Consider the following 13,587-nt stretch of genomic DNA (forward strand, 5'->3'; position numbering starts at 1 on the left):
AGTGGTCCTAAGATAGTTAGTGTAGATAGCAAAAATAGTTATGCTGTTTCCACCACAGCAAAAATTCCTAGCGATCCATCACGGGCGAAATTAATAGTACGTTGGACCAACTTTTTATGTAGATTACGCAAAAGTTTCACAGAAACGTAGGCAACGCCAAATAACTAAATAACCGAGGACATAGCACATATAAAACTTTGGTACTGTCAGTGGTTCGCAAAAATACTAATAATCATAAGTTGTTTTACCACTTTTTATATTCAAATATCGAAAACCTCTTTAGGTCATGGCCTCAGATATCTGAATCTGTTTCATGATCATTTTTAAATCTAATAGGCAAGTAGGTGATCAGGCTCCAGTGCCTGACACACGCCGTCGACTTTTTAGGTCTAAGGCATGTTGATTTCCTCACGATGTTTTCCTTCACCGTTCGAGTAAATGTTAAATGCGCACATAGAAAGAACGTCCATTGGTGCACAGCCGGGGATCGAACCAACGACCTCAGGTATGAGAGTCGCACGCTGAAACCACTAGGCCAACACTGCTCTTAGTGCAGTGAGGGTAGATACAAATTCGTATTTTATGTGCACAATGACACAACTAAATATCGACCACTAGATGTCGCCATAGACCTTCCATTAAGCATTAAATTGAGAGGGTATAAGAGTCGCACGCTGAAGACACAAGGCCAACACTGCACACATGTTTAATAATTAACAAAATAAAAACAACAATTTATCAAAGCATGATTTTATTGAAACGTCACTTCATGGTTTTCCTTTTACTTTTAACAGCTGAATGATAAAATACTCTATTAGGTACAATATTTCAGTTATATTTGGGTAAGGTCTACTTAATACAATGTTTAAATAAATACAAAAAATATGTGTATCGCTATAAAATAAAGCAATTTGTTTCCTAAACAACATTAACGATCTAAATTCTAGAATAGGCAGTTTAAATTTGGAATTGTGCGTTTACTACAAAAACAGTGAACCAAGCATGAGTTTTATTCGACAAACGATTCTGTAGATTGTATAGTACGCATGTGTCGCTCATTAGGAAGAAAACAATTAATTACTAAGTATATGTTCCACATTCGAAATGTGAATCAAACTTAAATCTTGTTATAAAGTGTGTAAGACGCTTTACAGTACTCAATACTAGATAATAACTTAAGACTCGTTTTAATAGTCTAAGATCCTACAAGGCTTATCCAAAATTTACAAAATCGATGTAGAAAATTCGACCTAAATCTATTTATACATGAGACATTACATCTACTTCAAAACAAAGCCAAAATGTCCAGTTTAGACTAAATGAATTTGATTGTCTATAGTCATTTGTTTTTGTTGACTATCTAACTTAGCTTCAAAAAAATGATTGACACAATAAATGTCATTTGTGGTCTCCATATCTGAAGCGTCGAATGATTCTACTCAGTAACACCTAGTAAGAATTAAATTAACCTTTAAGCCATATTTTGAAATATATAATAATAATTCCTGTGATTCAATATACTATACTACTACATACCGCTTTACATGATTCTCTTGCGAACTAGCGAACTGTGGAATCGACTCAAGGTGGGAGTCTTCCCTGAGAGATATGACAACTGTTCAAAGTAAGTGTGTACTCCTCCCTCAAAGGCCGGCAACGCTGAGTGCGTTAAATGAGTGTTCATGGAGTGCCACGACTGCCCTTTTGACTTTTGGCGTCTACGGGACCCCTAGGTCCTAATCCTATACTATAGGATTTAGTATGAGGCAATATTTTACGCAGGTTTTTATTTAATTAATGATAAATCCCAAACATTTTAATAAGCTGCGTTTTATAGCATTGTTTATCAATAATATAGTGTATAATAGTTGCGTTAAATAAATCGTATATAATTTCAAAGCACCTTATTGTAGAAAGCGATAACGAAAGCGTTATTTTCGTGCTCACTCCTCGAAATTCGCAAAGTATTCTTTGGCAAATAAAACGTCAATCACATTGAAACATCTAGTCATTCATTTAGTCTAAGCCTAGAAATGTCAGGTTCGTACAAACTCGGTCGCAGACTTCAATAATGTTATTGTCTGTTCAGCATGACATAAAGGAACTCGTATTGATACAGAACATGTTTCAATGAAATACAGTTTTAAATGTTAAAGGTTATTTTTTTTATAATGTGACTCCGTAAAGAATTGTCCTACTGTTTGATTTAGTTTTTTATTTATTCAAGTTTCGTGAGGTGTAATGCTACTCTGTGAAACTGATATTGATTCCACAGTCCAACATTACATTACGATGACATCTATTAAATATTATCTTGATATTCTTTCAATATCTGCAGCGCTCGTGTCGCATACAATGACAGAAGACTCAAGAATTCAGAATACCAGAATATCTATTGACGCTACAGAGTAAGCCTGGCCATGATTAAAAAAAACTGTATTTCACTGAAATGTCTGATATTTGCGTAAATTATCACAAAAAAATATCAAACTTTACATCAGGATACTAAAATTATGTGATATAAACAAAATAATAGCATAAAATTAATATTCAAATTGTGCGTCGGAGCCGAGTTCTCGTAGAAATCTGAAACAAAATATTGTTGAATAATAAATCGTTGTAATTTCATTTACTAAACGTAAAAAAATATTGGTTGTTTGTAAAGTAGGTTTACGATCGAGATGTTTACGTGATAACGTCTTATTGGTGATATAAGTTTTTGGGAAGTAAGGAATTAATGAAGATAACAATTTTTTCAAATTTTAAATTACATCTATCGTTTTATTCACACTTTTGATGATAAATTTCGGGTGTAAAATGACAAGTTTACTTATTCGACTATGATATACATTTTTCTTCATACATTCACGGAATGACTGGCAGCGCTCGAGATGAGACGGGAGATCGGTCCGTCTCTCTCTCGTTATACCTGCGATCGCGCTCGTGAGGTTTTGGTGTGACACAAGTTTCTGAACATGTCACCCGACTAAAACGATTTTAAAGACGTTATCACGTCAAAAGTATGAAAAATTGACGCATCCGTTATTTATAGATAAATTTATAAATATTTGTTGGAATACAAGTCATTAAATAGTTACAATTAAATATTAAAATGCTCATAAACATGCGATTTAATGGGAAAACTGAATATAGAAATTAAACAACATAAGAATAACTCAATAAATCCATAATAATTGTTGTTTAAAACAATATTTCTACTAGTAGTTCTTTGTTCCCTTTGGAGTGACTCTTGGGCCGTGGGGTTTAAGGACACAGGCGCTACTTAAAGATTTAAGTTGGCGCCTGTTGTACAGGTGTCACTCATAAGTGACCACATAACTGAAGCTTTCCTCGCTCAACGAATAAATACCACAATACAGTGAGGTATATTGCTACATGAACAAAAATAAAATCAGTGGCGCTACAACCTCTTTAGGTCTGGGCAACAGATTTCCGAATCTGTTTCATGATCATTTGTCAATCGCAAGTAGTTGATCAGCTTCCTGTGCCTAACACACGCCGTCGACTTTTTGGTTTAAGGTTTCCTCACGATGTTTTCCTTCACCGTTTGAGCGAATGTTAAATGCGCACATAGAAAGAAAGTCCATTGGTCCACGCACAGCCGGGGATCGAAACTACGACCTCAGGGATGAGAGTCACACACTGAAGCCACTACGCCAACACTTCTCATTACCGCTACATGAACAAATCTTTTTTAATTTATTTTAGTGTTCCATTTACCAATTTTTAATGATTATTCCTACTATAAGAACATTGTAAGTACTTTATATTTGTGTGTTTCAAAAAAACTGTTGTTGATGTTTTTGTATATATGTATGTCATATACATACAAAGTGTTCTATGATATTGTACTTTTCTAGCCTAGGTCGTTCATGGCGAAGCAGTTTTTCAATTTTTATTCGAATAGATGAAATTTTGAAAAGGCTTTGTAAAAACTATATTTTGTTCCGTGTGATAACGGAATTAAGTATTTTTAACTTGTAAGTTACATACCAAAGTCCCGTATTTGTCCATCAAACACCTCACCTTGGAAGGTTGAGCTGATTGCTTCATTCGTTTGAACAAGTTGCCCTGTAAAATTACACTATTGTTATATTTGCTTCGTAATCAAACAAAAATAATATTAAATGATAAAAAACACATCAGTCGAAGCAGAATACCGTTGCCTTTTACAGTTTTAACCAAAAAATAAGTACCATCTCCGAGGCTTAGGTTAACGCTTAATTTTGGTTTTGGAAACCGGACAGGTATTCAAATTTTTTATAAAAATAAAGAAACTGATTTGCCTGTTTTATTGTAAATTTTTATTAAAATGAAGTAGGCTTTCCTACGATTTTGATTTTACTAAGAGCAGAAAGTATTTTTATCCAAAAACCTAAACTGGCATTTCAAGCTAAGTTGGTTCAATAAATTCCGAAGTTTTCGTCTCATGAAATTTGAAAAATGAAAAAAATTTCCGACACCGAAAATTACTTAAATTTTTATTAATAAGTGCGCTCTTAAGTAACGTAGTTATCTATTAAGCTCCAACGTCACATTAATGTTTTTTAGATAACTGGAATCTACGACTGCCTTACAAAGTACATACCTTTTTTCCTTATTGTTTGGTTGTCTAGTATCGGTTTCTGAGTGGTCGTAAAGGCGGACGGCGGGGCTGGTATTTCTACAACAAATAATCTGTCGTAACTAAACTTTGTCAATTATATTTGAGCATTGAATTCTTGTATAAAATTTTGACTCACAGTATCTTATAATGGTTTGAATCTTTTGTTTAAAATAATACAAATGTTGACGAACAATATATATATATTAGGCTTGAAGACTGAAGTATGTAGTGTAACCTTTATAGGACTTCTGTTGCATTTTATAACTACTATATTTAAATACCATTGGGAACTAAGTACTTGTTTTTTTAAACCACCAAATTAAAAAAAAAACATTTAATCACATAGGTAACATAGTGTACACTTATAACTTGTCAGTAAAGAAATACATATTAATGCTTCTAATTTTACATTTACTGCCAGTTCGCAAATCAAGGGCGTAGAACGGGAGAGAAGAACTGGCAATAAACTCTCCCCCACTCTTTTTAATCGCCATTTTTTTGTTTTACAAAATGTTTGTAAGGAGCTGCAACCATTACACCATGTCCCATGTGACATTTTAAGTAATTAATAATAATAACATAAATTAAAAACAAAGATTTGTCTTATATCAGCAGAAGGCATGGTGAAATAGGAGCACGCACTTACATTCTCGTGGGAACAACACGCAAACACATAGTCGAAATAACCAACATCATTTGTTGGTGAGTGTGCCTTTAGTAAATTACTAACTAAGAACAGCCTAGTTCTTGAGTTTAATTTGTAAAAGAGTAACATGTGACACTGTGATTTAAATTGAGATATGTGTAAGTTGATACATTATTACATTGGTTAGGTTTTAACTGCTATAATTGTTTATAAATTATTTTACCACACCGAGAACTTCGCTGAACATATAACATTTCATATTACGTTTGCATGCAACAATGCCTTTAAAAATAAAGCAATAATAAAGAAAAACACCAAGCAAGGCTTACCGTCGAGTTTAATAATGCCGTCAGTTTCCCCGAGCGAGTTCTTGGCGATGCACTTGTAGAAACCGAAATCTTCTTTCGTTATATTCCGTATCTTGAGCATCATGAACTTGTTGTAGCCGCTGTCGACTGGAATCGCTTCGTATTTCCCACCTACAATTTCCATTTCTACTTCAATTATAAAATCTGAGTACAATTTTGCTGGAATAAATGTCCTGCTTGTTGTTCTATTAGAATAGGGTTCACGTTTTCTATACATATATATAAAAGAAAGTTTCATGTTTTTTATGTTGTATTTGTCTTCGTTCCGAATAGCAAGATAAAAACATTGGTAACATCAAAGAAAATTTCAATTGAAATTGGTTTCGTAACTATCTGAACAATATTCGGATAGTGGCATATAATTCTACTGTACGTGTGTATGCCACTGAACACCTGACCGATTTGAAAGATTTTTCTGTGCTTTTGGGTGGTTTTGATTCGTTAGTTAGTCGGTACTTTCAAACTTTGTTTTATAGCCTAATCGCTTGATAGTCTAGTCGACAAGTTGAAAATGGAAAAAAATAGAGATACTACTCTTAAAATTATGTGCGATAGCTCATTGGATCCGGAATGACGTCTAGAAAAATGTGCTAAAAGCGTGTATTAGCACATAAAAAATTGCAAAAGTTATAGACCATTAAAGATGAAAAAATAATGGCATTTAGTTTTTTGCCAATATTTAATAAACTATTAATATTTAAGAAATTTCAAATAAAGATTCTGAAAGAAGAGGAAATTTCTAATAAAAAACTCCTGACTCCCAGAACTCTATCTCCATTATTTATAATGTTAATTTAACGCTGAAAATAGGTCTGCGGTTGACATTTTTAGGATTCGCGCGTGGCGTCAAAAGCGACTACGGCACATTAATTAATTTATTTAAGGTATTGAATATTTTTTTTTAAATTTGAAAAAATTATGGTGTGTTCTGAACACTATAATTAATTTATTCCCGTTGAAAATTTTACTTAAAGTTAATTTTTCAACAAGTTAAATAATTGTTAACTAACGAAATTTTCTCGAACGACCGTCTTAATTGTAAGTGAAAAAAAATGTTTAAATAATGGTCGTAAAAATATTTCGCTTCGTAGAGCCTTTCTTACATACATACTTAACAAGATCGTGCCATAAAAGTTAAAAAAATATTTATACTTTGTTTATAACAATTTTTTTACTTAAACAAAAACTTAAAAATCCGTGTAATGATGTTAAAAAAAATTTTTTTTTAATTATTTTTTTTCTAAAATTTCTAAAATTAACAAAAACAACCATATATAACAAAGTATAGAAAAAAATTTTTTTAATTTTAAATAAAAGTAATATTCATGATAATCAAAAAATTTAGAAAAAAATTTTTTTCTTTTATTTTCTATACTTTGTTATATATCGTTGTTTTTGTTAATTTTAGAAGTTTTAGAAAAAAATAAACAAAAGTTGAATATTTGTTTATAACAAATTGGTAAGTTAATAAACAATAGAATTGTTGATTAAAAAAAAAAAATTTCTGTTACTTTATAGAAGACTGTCAATTATGATTTTTAGGAAAAAAAAAATTCTTAACTAATTATTTAAACAATAGAAAATTAAAAAAAACGATTATAAACAATTAAAAATTGTTATTAAGGAAAAATTTTTTTTTTTAAAATCATAAAATTTTTAATGTAATAAAGTTGTGTTAAATTTTTTTTTCTAAATCATCATATAATCGTTTTTTTATTAATACAAGATATTTATTGATTTGCAAAAAAAAAATTCCCGCCATTTGTTGATAAATTTTTTTTAAACAAATTGATTAAATCAATATTTTTAAAAAAAAATTTAACACAACTTTATTACATTAAAAATTTTATGATTTTAAAAAAAAAAATTTTTCCTTAATAACAATTTTTAATTGTTTATAATCGTTTTTTTTAATTTTCTATTGTTTAAATAATTAGTTAAGAATTTTTTTTTTCCTAAAAATCATAATTGACAGTCTTCTATAAAGTAACAGAAAATTTTTTTTTTTAATCAACAATTCTATTGTTTATTAACTTACCAATTTGTTATAAACAAATATTCAACTTTTGTTTATTTTTTTCTAAAACTTCTAAAATTAACAAAAACAACGATATATAACAAAGTATAGAAAATAAAAGAAAAAATTTTTTTGTAAATTTTTTGATTATCATGAATATTACTTTTATTTAAAATTAAAAATTTTTTTTTCTATACTTTGTTATATATGGTTGTTTTTGTTAATTTTAGAAATTTTAGAAAAAAAATAAACAAAAGTTGAATATTTGTTTATAACAAATTGGTAAGTTAATAAACAATAGAATTGTTGATTAAAAAAAATTTTTTTTCTGTTACTTTATAGAAGACTGTCAATTATGATTTTTAGGAAAAAAAATTGGTTGTCTGTAAAGTCGGTTTACTGACGACAATTGAACGTGACAACGTCACGAACTCGCTCACTCAAGTAGGAGAGAGACAGATGTCGAACGCTGAAGAGCGCGGAGTCCGATTGTGCCTCTCTGTCGCTTCGCGCTCTCGCTTGCACTTCAAGCCTTGAATGGAACGCCTCAGAGCGAGGTAACGCCTCAGAGCGAGGTAACGCCTCAGAGCGAGATAACGCCGCATGAGTCATGTTTTTTCATGCGTGCAGCGGGCTCCATCGATTTATAAGACGTTGTCACGTCAAAAAAATTCTCAACTAATTATTTAAACAATAGAAAATTAAAAAAAACGATTATAAACAATTAAAAATTGTTATTAAGGAAAATTTTTTTTTTTAAAATCATAAAATTTTTAATGTAATAAAGTTGTGTTAAATTTTTTTTTTAAAATATTGATTTAATCAATTTGTTTAAAAAAATTTTATCAACAAATGGCGGGAATTTTTTTTTTTGCAAATCAATAAATATCTTGTATTAATAAAAAAACGATTATATGATGATTTAGAAAAAAAAATTTTTTTTAACATCATTACACGGATTTTTAAGTTTTTGTTTAAGTAAAAAAATTGTTATAAACAAAGTATAAATATTTTTTTAACTTTTATGGCACGATCTTGTTAAGTATGTATGTAAGAAAGGCTCTACGAAGCGAAATATTTTTACGACCATTATTTAAACATTTTTTTTCACTTACAATTAAGACGGTCGTTCGAGAAAATTTCGTTAGTTAACAATTATTTAACTTGTTGAAAAATTAACTTTAAGTAAAATTTTCAACGGGAATAAATTAATTATAGTGTTCAGAACACACCATAATTTTTTCAAATTTAAAAAAAAATATTCAATACCTTAAATAAATCAATTAATGTGCCGTAGTCGCTTTTGACGCCACGCGCGAATCCTAAAAATGTCAACCGCAGACCTATTTTCAGCGTTAAATTAACATTATAAATAATGGAGATAGAGTTCTGGGAGTCAGGAGTTTTTTATTAGAAATTTCCTCTTCTTTCAGAATCTTTATTTGAAATTTCTTAAATATTAATAGTTTATTAAATATCGGCAAAAAACTAAATGCCATTATTTTTTCATCTTTAATGGTCTATAACTTTTGCAATTTTTTATGTGCTAATACACGCTTTTAGCACATTTTTCTACACGTCATTCCGGATCCAATGAGCTATCGCACATAATTTTAAGAGTAGTATCTCTATTTTGTTCCATTTTCAACTTGTCGACTAGACTAGAAGTATCATGCAGGACAACTAGACCAGTGCAGATAGCCTTTAAAATAAATAAAAAGTGAAAAAAATTACAGTAGGATGAAACCCATTAGAAAAGCAGGGGAATATGATCAAAATGAAAGGAAAAATAAATTACGGTCGATCTGAGGTCGGGAAGGGGAAGGGGGGGGGAGTTTTAAGGGTAAAAAACGGTTTATCTCGATTTCCGGCAAAACTAAAATTACTATCGAAGAAAGTTAAATGGCAAAGTTGTAGGTAATAAAAAGATCTAAAACTTTTGTATTCACACATTTTTCACATAACCTCAAAATTTATGCGAAAAATTCAAAAAACCAAGTTTTTGGTTTTTTATTTTTATCTTTAACAAAAATATTTTTTTTTTAACGAAATTTGGTGAAACCTTACCTTTCTATGTCCCAAATACACTGTAATTTATTTGATTAAAAATATTTATTTGTTCACCTTATTTGAATTAATATCGAAAAAACACCCTAATTTTCAATCGAAAATTCTGACGTCAAAATTTCAGCTTTTTTCAAAAAGTTGGTGTGCTTTCAGTTCGTTGAAATCTCTACTTTCCTATGGTAAAAAAATATATATATATATTACCATAGTAAATCTTCTCAGAAAATGCAAAAAATCGTATGCAGTAACGCCCAGACCCGTCATCCCCTTCCCTACTTCTCTATGAATCTTCTTTAAATTATAATCAGATGCCTATTTATTACTATTTTAAGATAACTTATATATACCTGAGTGACCTAAAAAAAAAAATTTAGCCTTTAGATGGGCTAAAATTTTCGTATTTCTGCATACGATTTTTTGCGTTTTCTGAGAAGATTTACTATGGTAATAGATATATATTTTTTTACCATAGGAAAGTAGAGATTTCAACAAACTGAAAGCACACCAACTTTTTGAAAAAAGCTGAAATTTTGACGTCAGAATTTTCGATTGAAAATTAGGGTGTTTTTTCGATATTAATTCAAAATAAGGTGAACAAATAAATATTTTTAATCAAATAAATTACAGTGTATTTGGGACATAGAAAGGTAAGGTTTCACCAAATTTCGTTAAAAAAAAAATATTTTTGTTAAAGATAAAAATAAAAAACCAAAAACTTGGTTTTTTGAATTTTTCACATAAATTTTGAGGTTATGTGAAAAATGTGTGAATACAAAAGTTTTAGATCTTTTTATTACCTACAACTTTGCCATTTAACTTTCTTCGATAGGACTTTTAGTTTTGCCGGAAATCGAGATAAACCGTTTTTTACCCTTAAAACTCCCCCCCCTACCCCTTCCCGACCTCAGATCGACCGTAATTTATTTTTCCTTTCATTTTGATCATATTACCCTGCTTTCCTGATGGGTTTCATCCTACTGTAATTTTTTTAGGTTTCAAAAATTATCGGCACTGGTCTAAACGTCTGTCGGGTCCGCTAGTTTTATATAATACTAGCTGACCCGGCAAACGCCGTTTTGCCATGTATATTATTTCTAGAATTTTTTAGTTCAATGATAATAACTATCTAGTACAATAAAAATAGGGGTTGATGGTAACGGGTAAACAATTAAGGGTTGTATGTATTTTTGTATGCTGTATCATAAAAAAATTAAAACCAATTTTTTTTCTACAAAATAAAAATTTAGGGGTTACCACCCTTAACATTTAGGGGGATGTAAAATAGATATTGTCCGATTCTCAGACTTACTGAATATGCATAAAAAAATTCATAAGAATCGGTTGAGCCGTTTCGGAGGAGTATGGGAACGAATATTGTGACACGAGAATTTTAAAGACTCGTATTAGATTTAAAAATGTAAAAATAATGGCAGTAATTAAAAAGGATTGACATAGTAGTTGGCAAATATTTTAAATGCGTGTGTACGTGTGTGCTTATTTCTTTTTGTGTTTATTTCTTTAAATTAGTTAGCTTATTGTTTGTTTTGTATTCATTGTAATATAAATCAGTAGATACTACGTGGCTGTTCGTAATTCAACAAAACAAAAGTAATAACATTTGTGAGTATTAACACACATCTACTTCACTTTACCCATCGCTGCTACTTACTTTTAGATACGATCTGAACTTACTATACCAATTTACTTCCAATTATTAAGTTTTAAAACTTTAATTATAAATTGTACCCACCTAACAAGTTAACAAACATATCTATCATAAAACGACAAAACTAAACCCGGCGTTGTGGGTTTTAAACCTAACATTTATTTACTAAATATAAAAAGTGTACAAAGGAATACAGCTATTTTACGAGTCCATTTTTAGATGAGTTTAATCCATAGAGTTTCCCGAATAACATTAAATTAGTTTCACGTATTTTACAACAAACTTCGTTTGGCAAAAATAGTGAATTGCGAAATACACTTTTCCCCTCAGGCAATGACATCGCTACAAAGTAAAAAGTTATACGTTGGATAGCCAGAGCTTTTCCTCAACAAATACTTCGTCAAATATCCTCTATGCGAATATTGTATATAATTTACATACAAATAGTACTTTTGATCAGTCAGATACATTTAAAATTTTATTATTTTTAAGTATTAATATTAGGACAGTAAGGATCTTTTTTAGTCTTAAGACTAAAAAAGATCCTTACTGTCCTCGGCTCGGTCACAGGTTAGATTCCCGAAGAAACAAAAATGGTTTTGGGTTGGTAAGCATAAAAAATATGAAACAAACGTATGGGTCTCCCCATGTCACGAAACTTCAGATATCTCTAAAAACCTGCCAATCTAATTTAGTTATATTAATCACTAGCTGGTGCCCCCAACTTCTGCGCAGGATTAGTATTTCGAGCTTATCTTAGCGTGGCGTAGAACAAACGACTAAAGATATTAATTATTTAAGATAAGCATTTTCATCATACATTACATATGTGTAACTGTAGCGGTTTTGGCATCGCACGCCAGGATAGCTCCCAGATGGTAGATTTTTTAATGTTTAACGAACTTTATTTCTCATTACAAAAAACGTATTTTTATTTACATAAGAAACTTAATATAAATATACGAACGAGATACGCGTCGCCATCTGCTATCCCAATTTTAGCCTATTAGGCTCATTCTAATATGTATATTTAATGCCCTTTTGAATTGATTAAACACGCTAATATTACAAATTTTAGAGGGTTATTGATTTCTTTCCTACTTGATATTTTGGAAAGATCACACAATATCTTTATAAATCGAAGCCTATGTGGTATTTCGATGTATAAGCTATATTATTGTAAAGTTTCATTACAGGAGATTTTCATCCATTCAGGAGTTTTTCTCATCATCATTCTTCATTCAGTAATATTCGTTCAAATTCAAATTCAAATTCAAAAATCATTTATTCACGTAGGTAACACAATGTACACTTGTGATTCGTCATTAAAGAAATAAATATTAATGCTTCTAATTTTACATTTACTGCCAGTTCTCAAATCAAGGGCGTAGAACGGAAGAGAAGAACTGGCAATAAACTCTCCGCCACTCTTTTTAATCGCCATGTTTTTTTTTTCTTTACACAACGTTTGTAAGGAGCTGCAACCATTACACCATGTTCCACATGACATTTTAAGTAATTAATAATAAGAACATAAATAAAAACAAAGACTTGTCCCCTATCAGCAGGAGGCATGGTGAAATAGGAGCACGCACTTACATTCTCGTGGGAACAACACGCAAACACATAGTCGAAATAATTAACATCACCGCATACACGAATTCAAGTACGACCAGTCACCACAAGCAGCACCCGTTCACGAGTATGACGCATGGACAGCCATCGGCCGCCTCGCCATATTTTAGGGAGAGAGACAACCCGACGCATGGACGCCGCCACAAGCAATGACATTTAAGCGAGCATGACGATCCTTGAAATGTGGACTTGGCTACATAAGAAAATAATAAAATAATAGTTCACATGTATTGCAGACCAACCTTCTTTATTATTAAAGATCATTCATAAAAACATATCACTCTAATAGACAACGCTTTGCGAAAAACTGATCGCGCAGAAATCAAATTGCTTACGAGCAAAATATTCAGTGCTATTTCGTACAAACGTATTTAATTCACGCATGACTGCACACAATGTATTAGAAGTGCTTTTTCCTTTACAAGGAAACTATTTTCATTATCCGATAATAAATCATTGATAGAATCGTAGTGTTACATTTTGAAAGCATGTTATTTAGTTCAATATGATGTATGGTTTCTATCTATTCATAAATTTAATTATGATTTTACATTGTTCGTA

General features: G+C 30.7%; 1 protein-coding gene across 2 annotated transcripts in view; it reads right to left on the reverse strand.

Annotated features, from left to right (window-relative positions):
* Positions 1-712: 712 nt before the first annotated feature.
* Positions 713-13,587, reverse strand: part of LOC125060442 (lachesin-like) — a 34,538-nt gene continuing 21,663 nt past the window's right edge. The window contains exons 8-11 of one of the 2 annotated variants that reach the window (XM_047665347.1): positions 5,603-5,767; positions 4,610-4,684; positions 4,015-4,092; positions 713-2,586 (exon numbers count right to left, since the gene is read on the reverse strand). In XM_047665347.1, coding sequence (XP_047521303.1) covers positions 2,498-2,586; positions 4,015-4,092; positions 4,610-4,684; positions 5,603-5,767 — 407 coding nt within the window. In that variant the 3' untranslated portion in view covers positions 713-2,497. The remainder of the gene's footprint in view (positions 2,587-4,014; positions 4,093-4,609; positions 4,685-5,602; positions 5,768-13,587) is intronic. The other variant, XM_047665348.1, reaches the window with a different exon arrangement.

The sequence above is a fragment of the Pieris napi genome, chromosome 21, assembly GCF_905475465.1.
Source record: "Pieris napi chromosome 21, ilPieNapi1.2, whole genome shotgun sequence".
NCBI lineage: Eukaryota > Metazoa > Arthropoda > Insecta > Lepidoptera > Pieridae > Pieris > Pieris napi.